The following is a 17,846-nucleotide window of genomic DNA, read 5'->3' as shown; positions in this document are numbered from 1 at the left end:
TTCCGAAAGATTTCCAAAATGCTTGGGGCCTGGGCCACATCAGAGGATTAAGTGATCACTTATTAGATACAGAAGCTTCTTTGCAAGTAGCACTTCACAAATGGAGACCTTCATATTCACTATGCGCTCAAATTTGTTTGTTTGCTTAATTACTAAGTCGCGTTCAACTCTTTCGCGACCCCCTGGACTGCAGCCCACGAGGCTCCTCTGTCCATGGGATTTCCCAGGGAATAATGCCGGAGTGGGTTACCATTTCCTTCTCCCGGGGTTCTTCCTGACCCAGGGATCAAACCTGCGTCTCCTGCATTGGCACGGGGATTCTTTACCACTGAGCCACCTGGGAAGCACTCAAATTATTCATCTATTATTTCACCTGCTAACTGCTAGCACAAGATCAGTCAGTACTACCTTCCATTTAGCAGTGCCCGAAACCAATGATTTCACTGGTTTCTTTCATCGTTGCTCCCTTGGGCCAAAATAGAAGGCTTCTAAGGGCCTAGTTCTAAGGCTCAGTAATGGCTATTTATACAGTGCCTTCTCTCTGTTATACCTTTTTTTTTTTTTTGGCCATTCTATGCAGCTTGTAGGATCTTAGTTCCCTGACCAGGGATGGAACCCAGGGCCACAGCAGTGAAAGCATCAAGTCTTATCCACTGACCTGCCAGGGAATTTCCTCTTTAAACATTATTTTATCCAAATAACCACCTAAAAGGTATATACTGGCCACATTTTTTTTTTTTTTTTTTAAAGAGAACAAGGAAATAAGGGCACAGAAGGCTAAGTAACTTGTTCGAGGCATCCAGCTAGTAAATCTGGAGTCTGGGTTTTCATCCAGGATGTCTTACTCTGAACTTTGCATTCTTCCCATCACTGCATATCGTTCCTAGAGATCACCACTTCCATCACCTCCCAGAGAGCCTCCTTCCTGCCACCCCCACCCCAATTCCTGGGCTGTATTTCACTATCTTCAGCATCTCCTGGACTTTGTGCTCACTGTTTCAACTTCCCAGTAAGTCTGTCCCCGTAGATACCCCTGCTCTAAATAGCACCCTCTGTGATCTGCAAACATTACAAGGACATCAAAACAAAGCTATCAGTTGGGTTCCAAGCCTTAGCAGCCAGTCCAAACTCTTTTGTTTGATTCTCAGACAGCTTATTGACAAGGCAATGGGGTCAGAAGTTTTCACCTCACTTCTTCCCCAACCAGGCACTCTGATTAAAGCACCAAATTCAGGGCAGGTAGGAAAAGTCCATCGCTTGAAGATTTCAGATTTACACGTTTTTGGTAAGCACACATTACTTATCAGCCTACAACTTGTGGGAGGGGGAGAGGATGGAGAAAAAGACAGGAACTAAAGAAGCAAAGATTACCTACACCCTCTCCCACCTTGTATGAACACGGGTCTCGACAGCCCACTCAGTGAAACGTTCTCAGAGGCTGCCTGTCCACACAGAGGGGGAGAAAGGCAGAGGAGGGCAGGAAGCTGATAAACGGTGATAAACGTGGCGGCTGTGTTTTACAACATACCTGTTTTCTGCCGTCAGATGCCCTCACAAGCTTCCACCCCGATCTGAAGGAGGGTTCGAGCTCCCCACCTGGTCTCTCCTTCCTCATTCCACCCCTCACCCGGACCCCAACGGTTTATCTTTGCATATTGGAAAAACTGGCATTTATCAAGTAACCTACTCCTCATAGATTGTTAAACAGACCACAAGGGTTATCAGTGGAGTTGATAAAGGAAGATAAACAGCAATCTCTTATGCAAATAGCACTAAGAACATAGGACCGGCCACAGGACAAAACTGGAATTTAGGAGAACATGAATCTTAACACTGTTCCTTCGATTCCAACCCTAGAAACCCACAGGAACATGGAGAAGATTCCCTGAGTGGATTTGCCTCTCCTGTTTCTCAGGGAGGGGCAGGTGTATGTTGGTCCAACCTGCTTTGCAAGAGTGATGGCTTTGTATCTAAGAGAACCTTCCATGGCTGGAATCCACGGCTCAAACTTTCTACTCCTTGCAACAGCCATTTCATTTTTCTGGGATTCAGAACCACTGGAGTATGCTTTGTTCAGAAAGTTTGAAAAAAGGTATTCTCCAAGGTGAGAGTAGGGGTCAGCGGGCAGCAGGGGAAAAAAAAAAAAAAATCCAAGGAAAACCAGTAGTTGTGGGTTCTGGACACCATCCATGGGACCAGCAGATACAGACTACCTGCCCCCGGGTTTGGCAGATCTGCCTTTGCCCAGAAATAAGCAGGCCTGGCTGGCATCTTTTCAAACCCTTCTCATTATTTTAAGGGCAAATTCGCATCAAGTACCAAGAGGTGAGTGGCTCCAAGTGACAAAAGAATTGTACTCCGACGGATGGACAGACAGAGCAAGCTGCTTCTCACATCAGGCTGTGGGCTGGGGAGGGGGAAATGGGAGAATGACAGAATCCAGGGCTGGCCAGAATGAAAGCCTGAATGGAATAGGCTAATTTACACAGGAAGTAAGCACTTACCAGACCCTTCATCTCAACACACAAAACCCTCCGCCATATCTGGAAGCAATTACATCCAGTTAACATGATCTGCTTGCCACTAAAATTAACTGCAAACAGAAATATTTTTCACTTTTTGCAACAGGAGATGCCAAGATTTGGCCTATCCCCTCCCTCGAGCCATTGAATCTGGCTTCTGGGGAATATTTAGCAGCTACTCAGCTCAAAACACAAAACCCACTCTGTAGCTGTCAGGACACAAAAAGTAAAATAGTGGATAATTATGAAGGGGGGAAGGAAGGGGGGACGGCGGTGGCAATGAAAACCATTGTGCTAGGAATTGAGGAAGGGGCCAGCCCTGGGCCCTAAATGGGTCTGCAGCGCTCGAGAGTCCAGCCCTGGTTTTCCACGCTCAACTTCAAGGAAAGAAAAATGTTTTTAGAGTCACTCGATTTAGCAGCGGCTTCACATTGTTTTTAGGTACCGGCTTTATCCCTTCTGCCAAGGGGACGGGGGTGGGGGTATATAAGGAGGTAGACTCAGAAATGTTAGCGGATCCTTAATTTAGCAGAGAATCGAGGGGACAACTGTCACGATTTCACTTTTGCATCGAACATTTCCAATCCCTGCTCTGCAAACGCCCTCAAAGCAGCTTTCACCTGCTCTAAGAGGGGCAGGAGCCGCTGTTTACGTAAAAGGATGGAGAGAAGGTTGAGGGGAGTAAGAACGTCCTCCCAGAGTGTGTGTGCCCTGCAACGACCCAGGACCCCACTCCCCAAAACTCTGGGTAACAGAGAGTTACCGTGGTCATCAGTTGCCGCCACCGCTGACCACGCCTGTCCTTCATTCTCTGCACCCAACCACACAGTCGGTAACAACTTATTTTTGTTTTTCCTTGAACTACTGTCAACGATGTCATAAATGCCAGAAACGGAGGGACAGGACTGTTTTGCAGTTCCAGAGGCATCCCGTCCCAGCCCTCCCTCTCCCACCAGGCCCATCCTTTCCTGGTGACCCTGTTGCAGTTCACCCCTTTGTCACCAGGGGCCTTTAGCAAGGCAGCGGCCGCAGCAAAAGTGACGACCTATCCTTTCGCCAGACAACTCACAAACGCCTCTTCTCAAAGAGTCAGGCCAGAGTTCACCTCGAGAATGAGGTCAAACGCTGCTGTTCTCCACAAATGTCACATTTACAAATGTTACTCACAGGTTGAAAAAGACAGAAGGAGAAGACACCTAAGCAGTCTTTCCATAAAGATTTTAGCCTGTGATGAGGGAGAGAAATGGTCTTGATACTCGAAAAAAGTGCTCTGCCATTCTCTCCCGTTTTTCAAACCATGTTACGATGAGCAAAAAGGAAACATGCACGTCCCTCCCAACACTGTGCCCTGAGACCAGGCCACGTGCCTGGCCCGGGGGTCCCGTGTGTACCATCCTAGGAACGTCATCATGGCAGCATGCATGAAATTGACATCATTAACTTCCTGGTGCAGATGAGGAAGCGGGTGGCTGGCTATCTATCGCGGAGCTCCAAACAGGCAGAGAATGGATTCAAACCCAGGTTCAATCGCAGACGCAAAGCATCCCAGGTTCCCACCCTTCCACAGGCAACAAGCACCCCTGAACATCCAGATGTCCCGGGAAGGAAAAGCAAGCAAAGTGTCCTTCTGACGTTCTAGCAGCCACTCCGCCGGCCAGCACGAGGGCTCTGTCCTCCGCCCCCCAACACCTAGGCGCACACCCTGAGCTTGTCACCACACGGCCGCCCAGGCATGGAAACGGTTAAGTCGCCCTCGCTGCATAAATCAAAAGTTCAAGGCTGCAACATACCACAATGATTCCCTCTTTACATATGACAAGAACCAGAGAGGGGCTGAAATCCCAAGCATCCTGAGCGGGGTCTCCCCAGCCCGCACAGGTTACGCCGCCAGGGTCAGGGCCGAGGACCTTTAGCGGCAACATTCATTTCCTGAACAGGACAAGTTCTCCTGACCATAAAGCTAATAGGAACTTCCTCGCACGGCGAGCTCCGGCTGACAGGGCTACTTGTCACTGACCACGCAGGAGGAGAGCGCTGGTTCCCATTAGCGGGTTATGATGCCAGGTGCTACTAATAAGGTACATCGGCAAGAAACAAGAGCCTGCTAAGCTGTCTCTCCAACTCTGGAAGCAATCAGGCCTGGGCTGCAGGGCTGGGGAGGGGCCTTCTTTAAAGGAGGGGTTTGGGGCGGGTGGGTGGAGGGAGGTGGGAGCCTCAGCCACTGTAGACCCCCGGCAGCATCTAACCTGCTAAACGGCTTAAATAAATACATTTCCAACAATCCCTCCACATTTCCCCCAGCTACCATAAAAAGACTCCCCCAAATTAACACTCATAATGTTTCCCCCAGCACTCCAGGCCTGATGGATCACCGAGGGCCATTACACTCAGCCACATCTGCTTCTCACTATGGCAAGGAGAGTTGTGCCAACAGGCCTAATGGCATTAAGATCACAACACTCGGCTAATCCACTTAGAGACCAACGGCAGGAGAGGGTGGCTGGGAGCTTGGAGTGAGAGGCTCCCTTGTCAGGCTGGGGTCACAGGAGAAGCGGGAAGCGTGGCGGGGGGGCAGCCTCACATGTGAGTCCCTGCTGGGTGCTTCGTGTTCCATGGCACCCCATTTAACATGTTTGCACCACATTGAGAGATAAGGGGCTACAACCTCACTTTACAGAAGGGGCACCTGACCGTTCAGACAGGTGAAGCCACCTACCCAAATCTGCCCAGATCCACCATGAGGCTCGGGCATTCACACCCAAGTTTGAGATCAGTCTTTATGGCCCTGCCTTACACATCTTGTCTGCCTGCAGAGTCAGGGGTGGTGGGGTGCCTGTCTCATTCTTAGCATGCCTGGTGTATACACCCTTACTTATCACCTCGGAGGATCTAAATGACCCTAAAGAAGGGAGACCTCGAAACACTCCTTCCAACTGGCCCACGACTCCTCCTCCTCCCATCAAAATTTCTGTGACTGCATACTCTAATAAAATCGCCAGTAATGCCCCCACTGTTTCAGGGAGTTCTTTCTCTCATCTAACCTGGATTCTTTCCACTACAAAGCTGGACACATTCTGTCCCTGCCGAAGAATGTCATGTCTTGAGGACAAGAGTTGAAAGAGGGCAAGAAATTTAGAACCAAGCAGGTTTCTGTGAGTTGTTAGCCGAAGTTTCCGTGCTGACGATCAAGTACTGGATTCCCTCTTGGCAGCTGCAAAGATAAGCCTCACATAGGCAAAACCCAACCAGAGTTTTTCCAGACTGAGCCAGCATAATAAGGACACGGGGGTTTTTAAGGGGAAACAGTAGAAAGGGGTATTTCTGATTATGCTGGCATGAAATTAACGGCACGGGATTTTTATTTTTGTAAGTGGGTTTCTTTTTTTCTCTCTTTTTTTTTTCTGTTTTTGAAGTCAGCAGAAGCTGGCCTCTCCCTGTGTCTGTAAGAGATGATGGACTCCTGTGACCCCAGCCCCCTAAGACACAAACCCTTCCAAGTAATCAGTACTCTCCCTCCGTCTTCTCAAGCCACCGGACAAAGCCAGGAGGCCAGAACTGGCCAAGCGGTGAGGCTCCTGGTTAGCAACTTCAGGGAACATGGAGCTGGTCCTTCCTGTATCCCCCCTTCCCTTCTGATTCCATCAGGGGCTGAAGATCCAAGCGGGACATGGTGGAAACGAGCATGAACATGAAGCCAGAAGACCTGGGCACAAGCCCTGGTGCCACCCTTCACCGTCTCACCAGGGAACAGTCTGTTAACCTCTCAGGCTTCCCTCTGCCCATCAGGGAATGGGAAACAAATATCTAACCCCGGCGGGTGGCTAGAGGTCCTCAGCAGATACTGACCATGAATGCACTTAGCGTGTGTATCAAGCACTCAGGGCGCTATTTGCTGAATCTGCCCTTAGAAGCATCCTGCACTGTAGGGTGGGGATGGGAAGGGGCTCTGCAGCATGCCGCCCCCAAAGCCCAGACTTCTCTAGGTGAGGAGGCATCTGTGCTCCCATCACACTGATTTGCTGGCCTGGCCACATGCACACGCAATAGGGCCCGGCGTTGGTGAGTGGCCTCAGCATTCATAACTGATGACAGTGGAGGGCTGCCCAGCTAAATTTAAAAGAGGGCTGCAATGACTCATCAGGCTTCAGGTCAATGGGACAAAGAGTACCCTGGCCACAGTGCCTCAAGAGATCGGCTTTTTGGGGGGGAAATGCAGGTGCTCACTGTGAACCAGCTGCAAAAACCCCAGCGGTTCTCAGGTGCTGGATAAATGGACACCTCTGAGGTCAAGCAGGACCTCAACCAACAGGAACACAAATTTAACCCTGCACCACCAGCTTCACACCAACAAGGACTGCAAAAATACAACAGCAAACGTTGGATCTCTGCTATTCTTCCATGCTCATGACAAATATTTAGGGGCTCATGACAAATATTTAGGGATTAATTCCTGCAACAACCCAGTGAGTAGGTACTGGGTTATTATTCCCATCTTATAGACAAAACAAGCAAAGAGAGGTTAAGTAATGTAACCATAGTCACACAGCAGGTAAGTGGTGAAATCGAGATTCTAACCCAGATAGTATAAGTTGCTCAAAATGCCCATCACTAAGTGAAAAATGTGGTGCTGGAGGTTGGGGAGCGGGGATGCGCTGGTAGATTTTCCTTACTAACAAAATAAATGCCACTGAGTCAGAGTTTTCACTTAAAACCGCCAAAACAGAATTTGACTACAAAAACCTTTACTTATCGTGGAAAATTCCAGAACCTTCCAATGGGCAAATTGAGGCACTCCTGTATTCACTTAGCAAGACTTTTTATGTTTCACACGTGGGCTTTCGGTTGGACTTGTTTTAAAGTCATTAATTTTTTTGAATTAAAATAACTGGAAATGTTTTTCCCCTGAATTAGCAAGAAATCCAAGCTGTGAATGGAGGTTTGATTTTAACAGTTTAGGATAATCACTATTTTAAAGAGTCATAAATAGCTTTCCTAGAACAAGCAGGAGGGAAAAGTACTGCTGAACTAAAGCTTTCTTCCCCTCTCCTTCTAGCAATTAGCAGCTCCAACCAATAGTGACAGCGAGTTAAAATGGGACTTTTCACTGAGATGAAAGAGTAGGCAACTTTCTTCCACTAGAAAGAAAATAAAAGAACTCATCTTCAAACTTCCCAAGAGTTCAGTCTATATTCCAGATGACTCAGTAACCCTAAGCAGGTTGAAGCATTAAAAAACAAAATCAGAGCAGACATAATCAAATCAAACTGACCCCCATTTCAGCTGGCCGACTGCCAGACCAGATTCCAAAACAGAGCAAAATTCAAATAACCAAAATGACTTCATGAAGATATAAGTGAGTGCCAAAGGAGAAGTTTTTTTCCAAAGAGTTCAACAAACCAGAAATAGCTCATCCAAGGGCCTGGTTTTACAAATTAAGATGTTAAACTCCAGATTAAAAAAGAGAGACAGTAGTGACAGAACTGAAAAACAAAAAATACAGAAACGGCCTCCAAAACGGCAGGACACAGCACCACAAAGCCATCTTCCCATCTTCTCAGCCAGTGACCTCTTGAACAGACTAGATTTCCAGGAGCTTATAAACTGAAGTCATTCATCATCCCCCAAAGGATACTTCCTGGAAACAGAAATGGTTTCAGAAAGGATTTGGGCAAATCTGTGAATGACAGAGCAGCCATAAATAGCTATTAAGAGAAGCCGGGCTCCACCTGACCTTTAGGATTGACGTCAAGGAGGAGAGTTGCAGGCTCCGACGGTGGTATCTTCGGGATGGTACTGGCGCCCAAAGACTAGGTCAGATGGATCTGACCTAGAATGGCAATGCCCATGTGCTTATATGGCCTGGCCTGGAGCACCCGGGACTGCGAATTAGAAGGCGAGCCGAGCTCCTGTCTCTAGCCATTTATAGACAGCTATGTGACCTTGGGCATGTCACTTACTCACTCAAAGCCCATTTTCCTCATCTGTAAGTTGGAGCTGATGACGGTGACAATCCCTCACCCAAATCCTTGGTGCTTTGGAAATCTGAACTGTTCAGATTTTAAAAAGGTACTATGGGCCTTGAGTGTTCACCAGGCCCAGGGAAGTCTAGGGAACCACTCCGTAATCAAACACATTAATATTTTTGCAGCAAAACATATGAATATTCAAAACAGGCGAGATAAATATAGCCTCACATCAGTTTAGACCAGGTTTTGCCACTAAATGAGTGCGCTGCAAACTTACACAAAGCCTTTTTAGCTTTCAGAGGTTCTCAGACTTCACCATCAGCAGTATGGAATGAGAGATCTGCACCCCCTACGGGGAGGCTGGGAGGTTAAGAGAGATAAAGTCATTAAAGGTGCTTTGCAGGGGCTTCCCTGGTGGCTCAGGAGCTAAGAATCCGCCTGCCGATGCAGTAGACACAGGTTCGAGGCCTGGTATGGGAAGACCCCACATGCCACAGAGAAACCAAGCCCACGCGCCACAACTATTGAGCCTGCGCTCTGGAGCCCAGGAACCGCAACTACCAGGCCCATGTGCTGCAACTACTGAAGCCCGTGACCCCAAAGACCAAGCCCAACGACTGGAGAAGCCGCCACAATGAGAAGCCTGTGCACTGCAACGAAGAGCAGCTCCTGATCACCATCTCTAGAAAAAAGTCCTGCTGCTGCTGCTGCTAAGTCGCTTCAGTTGTGTCCGACTCTGTGCGACCCCATAGACGGCAGCCCACCAGGCTCCCCCGTCCCTGGGATTCTCCAGGCAAGAACACTGGAGCGGGTTGCCATTTCCTTCTCCAATGCATGAAAGTGAAAAGTGAAAGGGAAGTCTCTCAGTCGTGTCCAACTCTTAGCGACCCCATGGACTGCAGCCTACCAGGCTCCTCCGTCCATGGGATTTTCCAGGCAAGAGTACTGGAGTGGGTGCCATTGCCTTCTCCGAGAGAAAAGTCCACACAGCATCAAAGACCCAGCATAGCCAAAAATAAATAAATATTTTTAAAACAGGTGCTTTGCAAAGGAAAAAGTGGGACAACTGATAAAAGGCATTATTAACATTACTGCTGGGACTTCCCGGGTGGTCCAGTGGTTAAGAATCTGCGCTTCCGTTGCAGAGGGCATGAGTTCAGTCCCTGGTTGGGAAACTAAAATCCTGCATACTGCACAGTGTAGTCAAAAGATATATAAATAAAAATAAATTTAAGTACATTTTAAAAATAAATATTACTACTGTGGCTATCATTACCCCAATGGATGCTCTTTTCCAAATAGAATCTGGTATGACTTCAGCAGTGCCTAAAGCTGGCAGAATGATGAGAAGGGACCAAGAATTCAGGGCAACAACTAAATTCTCCAAGTGGCCTAAACCAAGGTCAACAGTTACCAGCCCTCTACATGGTCAACCACTGAAAACCGTGCAGCTGCCCACCTGAAGAGGCCAAGGCAAGGGCCAGACAGGACCTGATGGCTCTGCAACATGGTCATGCACTCTAGACCTGGCCTGGGGAGCCTCTGAACAGGGCTGCAGTCCTGAGGGCAGAGACAGGGCTGGGACCACCTCTGGGGTTTCTGAACATGCTTGCAAGAACCAAACAAGAGGTCCTCCTGTGTGTATGCAGGACACGCAGTGCTGATCCGAGGGCTTGTCTGCAGGAGATCCAGAGGTTCCTTGGAAGCCAGATCCCACCCTGATTCTGTGGCACTTTAATTCAGAAACGTATTAAGACCAGGCTGGGAATTCCCTGGCAGTCCAGCATGTCAGGACTACTCGCTTCCACTGTAGGAGGTACGAGGGCTCAATCCATGGTCAGGGAACTAAGATACCTCAAGCCACGCAGCATGGCCATAAAAAAGAAAAAAGACTTAGGCTCATGAGCCTGGGGAGACTGAGGCCCAGGAGGGTTGTGTTGACTCCTAAGTCAATCACATTATTCCCGATAATTTTATCACATGTACGTGGCTCTGAGAAGGAGACTGTGCACCTGGCCTAGTTCAGCTGGTCCCCAGATCAGATCCAGACAAGGTGACATGCAAAGCAGGCCCAGCCTTTCAGGGAGAGAAGGAGACAGAACAGAGATCAAGCTTCAACAAAGTGCTAGTTCACTCAGTCGTGTCTGACTCTTGAGACCCCATGGACTGGGGCCTTCCAGGCTCCTCTGTCCACAGAATCCTCCAGGCAAGAATACTGGAGTGGGTTGCCATTCCCTTCTCCAGGGGATCTTCCTAGCCCCGGGATTGAACCCAGGTCTCCCGCACTGCAGGCAGATTCTTTATCCTCTAAGCCACCAGGGAAATTTAAAGGAGAGTCCAACCTTCCCAAAGAGACTCTCCCTCCCTCAGACATTATCTTCTGCAATGTGAGCCTGCTGGGGAGGTTTTAGAACCCAGCACTTGCTCCTGTATCTGCCTGGAGACAGATCTGCTTATCCAGCAGGCCCTCTGTTCTGACTTCCTTCCGGATCCTTTAGGCAGGTAAGCCCCATTTGATTTACCCAGGTAGCATCTCTGTGTGGGCTTTCCATCAATCCATCGGGCTACATCTGACACTGCTTTTACATCTTACCGTGCACTGCAGGGACTGTAACTTTACAAAGTTTCACTCCAACTGTCTGTCACCCCAACAGGCTCCCCTCTCCCCAGCTTGGAACCAAGTCACAAGCAAAGCACACTGATGTGATTATATCACACACCTTCCTGCCTGCCTCCCTTCCCTGCACTCTCCCCCTCCTTCCTCTCTGTGCCCTTCTGCCCATCACCTGCCACCCCCACCCCGCAAGAAGAAAAGCAACTACCGCCAGCAGGTACCTAACCTTTACCAACGCTCTAGCCTACTGGCTTACCAACAAAATAAAATCAATCCTGTGGTCTGTTATTTCATCATGTTCATCGCTATCACGTTCACAGCCTCCTGACATCAGAATCTCCCACTCTGATTCTTTTGTCTTGACTTTTTTGTTTGTGTTATGCTGGCAGCTTTACACAAGAGAACAGTAGGAAATCGGGAAGCAGCACCTTCATCCTGGAGGTTTGAGAGACAGGGAGAGAGGTGAAGCCTCCTGAGAGCGTGTCAGATAGGGAGCCAGGGGCTGCCAGTGAGAGCGAGGGAGGAAAGCATGCGGGAACATTCTCTCCGTCCCTGATCTCCTCGGACCCCACAGCTTTCCACCCAGGGCACAGCCCCAGGCTCCAGCCTCTGGGGCGGCGGCAGCCCACTTTCCACCCTCAGTCAATAGCACATTCTCCAGTGTCAGCAGCCCAGGGCACAACGCCAAGGATGCCAGGACCGGCGGCTCACCATCACAAGCTCAGAAGGACAGCGACATCCTTTGCACCACCTCCCAGCCAACTCAACCCCTTGATGGCAGGGCCGTGGACACCACACCGTAGCACTCAGAGCTGCGGGGGCGAAGGAGAGATGAGACCCAAGCCAGGTGGGGGACTGAGGGTCCAGCCCTCACCCTCTTGGTTACTAAGTGCCAGTTGCGGCTCCAGGGGTTTCTGGATGTTACTTCGTTAATCCATCACCCCACCCTGCAGAACACCTCCATTATAAAGAAAGTAAAGCAAGACTCAGAAAGGTTACATAAGGTTGCCAAGCTCTCAGTGCTAGACATGGCTAGTTCTGTTACCCATGCTCTGGTGAGGAGGCGGGTGTAGAACACAGCCAACCCTCTAGCTCTCCCCAGAGGAACAAGGGTCCCACAGAAAACTCCTGGGAGAGTTTTTATCTTTTGCAGCCCTCTCAGGTAAAGAGAGGCAAAAAGGACCCAGGAAGAAGCCAGGAAAAAAAAAAAAAAAACCTACTTTCCAGGGTACTGGGGTTGCAGAAAACAGGAAAAGGTAGTCAAAGGCAGTCAAAAAATAAATGAGTCCTGGGGTTATAACACACAACATGATCACTATATTTAACAACACTGCATTACATAATGAAAGTTGCTAAAAGAGTAGATCTTAGAAGTGCTTAAGAAAAAAAATTCTCTATCTAAAGTGATGGACTTTAACTAAGTCAACTTATCATAGTGATCATTTCATAAAATATTCAAATACCGAATCATTATATACCTGAAACCGTTATACGTCAATGAAATCTCCATTTTAAAATTACTTTCCACTATACCCCGTTTCTCATAGCACATAACTGAAATAATTCACATCCGGAGAAGGCGATCAATGTATCTGGTCAAGTCTGGGGAGCGGGTTTCCTCTTTAGGAAAGTGTGAGCAAAAACAAACACAACCTCGGCCTGTTTCTGAGCAGTACAAGTGTCATGAAGACACACCTTAGTGGCGGTTATTTTTCGCACCCGACCGGAAGAGAATCGGCTACGTGGAGCTCAGTGGCACTTTCCAAAAGGTAAGTCTCAGAAGATCTGATTAAGCAGTGTTGGAGGAGGTTCTGACTCAGCTTGGTGGAATCAGATGATCTCCAGGTGCCTCCAACTTCATGCCCCCACCTCCTCTCCCCTACAGCCCCTCCTGAATGGTCAACAGAAGAATTGGGGGTGGGCAGCGAGGAGAGGAGTACAAAAGTGAAGAATCCACCCAAGATCTGCAGCACAGCAGGCAAGAGAGTGTGCAGGGAAATGTTATTACAGATGACAAAGAGAAACTGGATTTCTTAACACCCCTCGCCTGACCCAGGAACTGGAGGGTAATGTGATGGGCACATCAAACTCACTGCAGATTCCCTCTGTGTTTACTCCACTTCTGATGAGCAATTTCAAAACCCTTCATTGTGCAGACAAGACACTCTTTCGGACTGAATAACTCCGAGAGGCAGCAAAGTGCAAGAAGGTTAAGACCTGAACTTGAATCCAGCTCTGCCTCTCGGTATCTACCTGACCCTGAGAAAAGGTCTTATTATCTCCCTATGAACAAGAACATCATCTACCTGGGAAAACTGCCGTTAACAAAAATACGACTCCACGAAAAGCATTTGAAGCAGGCATGTCATAAAAGCTATTTCACAGAGAAGGAAACAGAAGCCAGAGGGAAGCCGATGCTGGCCCAAAGTGGTATTCAATTCAATGTGAGTAGGGATGGGTTAAGAATAAGACTGCAGGCTGCAAAACCAATGTTTCTCATACCCATCCTTCTCCCTTGAATGTAAATCAGCTCCCCTGAAACGTGTTTACAAGGACAGAGAATGAAAAGGGAGAGGAGGCAACATTCCTGGTGATGAAGGTTCACCAGGAACAATGGTTGGAACCTGCAGCTGCTCTTGGGTCTAAGCAGACTCCAGCCCCTCCCCTTCTCCTGAGCTGCCGGCCTTGGCAGGAACCCCCGCAGGGGAACTCAGGTACCTGAAACTGGGCAGAGTGGCCAGACCCCGGCTGTGGGCCCTTCCTCCTCACCCCACCTTTCCCTCCCTCCACTTTAGGACTCTCTCCAGGCAGAGGAGAAAAGACCCAACAGCAGGAAAAGCAAAACGGGAGCCCAAATGCAAAAAGAGCGCAAAGAGCTTAGTAAAGACTGGGCGAAAGGAATTCCCTGGCAGTCCTCCTACTGAAGGCGGAAGTTCAATCCTCGGTCAGGGAACTAAGATTCTGTAGGCCACTTGACATGATCTAAAAATTAATAAATAAAAATCAAATTTTTTTTTAAAAAAGGAACTGGGCGCGTAAGTTCCCCCATGTTCAGGAAAGACTCAAAGCTCTCTCAACAGACCTGAAAAGTGATCCCCTCAAGTGGTTTTTCACAAATAGCAAAGAGAACAAGGGAGCCAGGCCCCAGGACTAGGGGACAGCTGGGAACAAAGGCAGGGCCGAGGCCAGAAATTCGGGCAGCGGGTGACGGGCGCAGAGGGGCCTACCTGTGCTGCTCCACAGCCTCGTTGTCAGGAAGCTCCACGCCGCACACACTGCACTGCTCCCCGACGCTGCGGCTCTCGGCCTTCATGCCCACGGCCAGCTCCCCCAGCTTGCTGAACAGCTCCCGCTGGATGAAGCCCTGGGGCAGCAGACCCCCGTAGGTGCTGAAGTCCATGGAGACAGCCAGGGCAGGCTGCACGTGGAGGCCCGAGGTCACCGAGGACGGCATGCTGAGCACGGCATCGGCCTTGTGGTTGGGCAACACGGAGTAGAGGCCCAGGTGCTTCTCAGCTGGGGGCGCAGGGGGCTCCAGTCGGCCGGGGGGCCCCTGGCCGGCCTCGACCGGAGGCGGCAGCTGCTCAGCACTCTCCTCACGTCCGTAGTGCAGCTCCCTGGCACTGGTGATGACACTGCTCCGAGTAGGGGTCCCGGGCCCTTCCTTGCCCCTTTCTTCCACCTTGTCCCCCATCCCAGCTGAGATGCTAGACTCCACAGTCCCAGGGCTTTCCTGGCCAGGCACCTCATCCACCTGCATCATCTCCGGCTTCACCTCGGCCACCGCGGGGTGCCGCCCACCCCCAGCCAGGGTCGGCTCCTCGGGCCCAGCGGGCGGCTGAAGAGCCCCCTGCAGGAGAGACTGTCCTATGGTCATCAGACTGTCCACCGCCGCCTTGGTGGGACTCATGGCTGAAAGGCCAAATGAGGTGGAGACGGAAGGGCTCTGGTCCACCATGGGCCCAGGGAGGCTCTGGGCCGCCACACTGGCATAGCCACTCTCCTCGCTGGAATGCTTCGAGATGAAGATGTTCTTCAGGTAGCGCGCCTTGCGGTCCTCTTCCTCCTCGGCCCCGCCCTCCGCCATGGTGGCCTCCGTGTCATTGTCATCTGAGGCCTGGATGGTCTCCAGGATCTTCAGGCACTGCTCCTCCAGGTACTCGATCTCCAGGATCTCGGCGGCATACAGCAGGTCATCCAAGTCCTCTGCCTTGGCTTGCAGCGTGGCCGTGTATGCATACTCCAGAATCTGCTGGAAGGTCTTGGGAGACAGGAAGTCCAGAGTATAGTGCTGGCTGTTGCGGTGGAAGAGGATCTCAAACATCTTGCTGGTGCAGGCCAGCACAGTCCGGTGGGCATGGAACTCCTGGCTGTCCACCATGATGACCACATCGCACAGCGTCCCGGCCAGCCTCATCTGGTTGGCCTTGCACAGGAGCCCCGTGGGGTGGCTGGGGTTCTGCAGCTGGATCATGCCCATCTTTGTCAGATCCATGGTGCTCCCCGAGGCTTAGGCATGAGGCTTTCTTTCCTTCCTGGCTCTGCGTGGCGGGGCAGGGTGTGTTTCCTGGGCCAATGGCAAGGGCTAGAGGGGAGAAATGGGGAAAGAGGCAAAAGAGATGCAAGAACAAAAGATAGATTAGTTACTGTCCCTAAAAGTAAGAATTCAATCAATAGCCCCTGACCCAAACCTGCAGCAAGACAGTCCTGGAGATTTTAATAGAGGGAAAGGGCTTCCTAGAAATCTACATGACTGCTTTTACAGGCCCAAGGATGATGGGAGTAAAAAGAAGGTTCTGCTATGTAGCACATGCCTAACTCACTGGTCTATGACATCTGTTAGAAGAAGTAAAATGAAAATTACAATGGAGTCTTTTGAGTCCTGAGCTTTCTTTAAATCTGAGTGTGGGGGGCTCCTGTGCAAAGTCAACACTGATTGTGAGAAAATGCCCAGTGCTTAATTTAAATGAGTAAGAATTTAACCCCCTCTTCTAGTCAGTGTAAGCACTCAATTTTACTTTGAATACCCCGTGCAGCAAATCTCATCTTCAAAACGAAGTTTCTCTAAATCCTGCCTCATTGTGGTAGCCCCAGGAACAACACCCAGCCTAGCAGGGGCTAGCAGCCTAGAGTAGCAGCTCAGAGAAATCTACAGGCAAGGTTCTCCTCCAGCCCACCTTTTCACCCTCAGTTAATGCCTTCCTGGGCCTCTGCCCTTCCACTCTTCTCAGGGTTGCAAAGGGCTGATGAACCCACGCCCTGACCCTCTGCTTAGGCCCTAAGAGAAGTACACACACATAGTCTATGTACTAGCTTGGCTCACTCCCAATCATGGGTACCTCAAAGTGATTGTATAAGTAATCCAAAATCTCAACTGTGTAGTGTGCATGTATGTGTGCATGCACCAGCCAGAGAAGTAGAAACAGTTAACACACATGTGTGCATGCATGCTCAGTCGTGTCCAACTCTTTGCGACCCCATGACTGTAGCCTGCCAGGCTCCTGACCAAGGAGTTTTCCAGGCAAGACTACTAGAGTGCGTTGCCATTTCCGCCTCCAGCGGATCTTCCCCACTCAGGGGTTGAACCCATGTCTCCTGCATCTCCTGCATCGGCAGGCGGTTCTTTACCACTACGCTACCTGGGAAGCCCCAAGCACACATGTCCACACTTACATAATGTGCCACACTTACATAATGTGCTGCACTTATCTCCTACCCACAAGTGCCCAGTAGTGAGGAAGATCTGTAATATGCAGGCTAGGTATTGAAGGACCTACAGAGAGATCCTAGGAAACATGCACCCCTAAACCCAGGAGTGCATGTGCTGGGAACCCAAACTTCCAGTGTCTCCCACAGTCTCCCGGGAATGGGCAAGTCCCATGACCCGAAGAGGAATTGATGCTTGACTGCTAGACCTGGCTCAGAGGGCTGAGAGGTTATACTGGCACCAGCATCTATGGTGTGAGTTACCAGCATGAAGGGAAGACTGAGCTGGAGACAAAGGCCTCTCTCCCAAGTGCTGTTTGGGATCAGTAACAGGGCTCTGGGTCTCCCAAACCAGTCTAAAGCGTGTCTGAAAGATCTCACAGGCCCAGGTTCCTCCCAGCCTCGGCCTTGCTGTGGCCAATATTGCTGTGAAGTCAATTGGGAGCAACGCAGAGCAAGGGCTCTTCCTCTTGGAACACTGCTGGCCTCCGCTCCCAAAAGGAACCCTATTGACTCCAGAGCCACAAATCTTACTTAGAAAGGGTTAACAGGACAGTCAATCAAGAAGACACTTTTGCTCCCCACCCTGGGGTGAGAACGGAGGCGATGGTGGGGGGGCGGTGACTATTCACAAGCGCCTTGCCACCATGCGCTTTCCCCGCAGACTTTGGGCTTCAGAGAACTAGGGGGTAGGAATCGAAAGAATGGAAGCTGGTCTACCCGAAATCCTTCCCCAAAGCAAGCACCGTAGGTTCTGAAGGAAATCAGGGTGCCCTGATCAGCCATCCCCGAAACCCGCGGCTCGGCGCCCGGGAGCCGGCTGGTGCTGGCTGCAGCGCCGTGCCCCTCGTCACGGCGGAAAGCCAGCGCTAACCAGCTCGAGCTCCGGGGATCGATCGCGCTCTCACACCTTCCCGCCCCTCACCCCCCACCCTGTTTCCAGCCACCCCCTACGGAGACTTGGAGACGACTTCAGCAAACTTGGGGAAGCAACTTTTCCGGGGAAGCCAGATGGCAACGAGAAAGAGAGCCGGGTTA

At 50.2% G+C, this 17,846-nt stretch overlaps 1 protein-coding gene across 16 annotated transcripts in view; it reads right to left on the bottom strand.

Moving 5' to 3' along the window:
- Positions 1–17,846, bottom strand: part of ZBTB16 (zinc finger and BTB domain containing 16) — a 199,575-nt gene that overhangs the window by 179,069 nt on the left and 2,660 nt on the right. For 14 of the 16 annotated variants that reach the window (XR_015141841.1, XR_015141839.1, XR_015141843.1 and 11 more), the window contains exon 2: positions 14,330–15,687. Coding sequence is in view for 9 of the 16 variants with exons in the window: in XM_086339306.1 (XP_086195432.1) it covers positions 14,330–15,597 (1,268 nt within the window). In the remaining 7 variants the exon portion in view is untranslated. Of the gene's footprint in view, positions 1–11,358; positions 11,538–14,329; positions 15,688–17,846 lie in introns of all 16 variants that reach the window. The other 2 variants (XR_015141845.1, XR_015141844.1) reach the window with 1 other exon arrangement.

Source organism: Bos grunniens, chromosome 15 (assembly GCF_055505025.1).
Source record: "Bos grunniens cultivar Pamir isolate PY7600 chromosome 15, Bosgru_T2T1.0, whole genome shotgun sequence".
In the NCBI taxonomy this organism is placed as follows: domain Eukaryota; kingdom Metazoa; phylum Chordata; class Mammalia; order Artiodactyla; family Bovidae; genus Bos; species Bos grunniens.
This window is presented reverse-complemented; position numbering and strand designations above follow the sequence as displayed.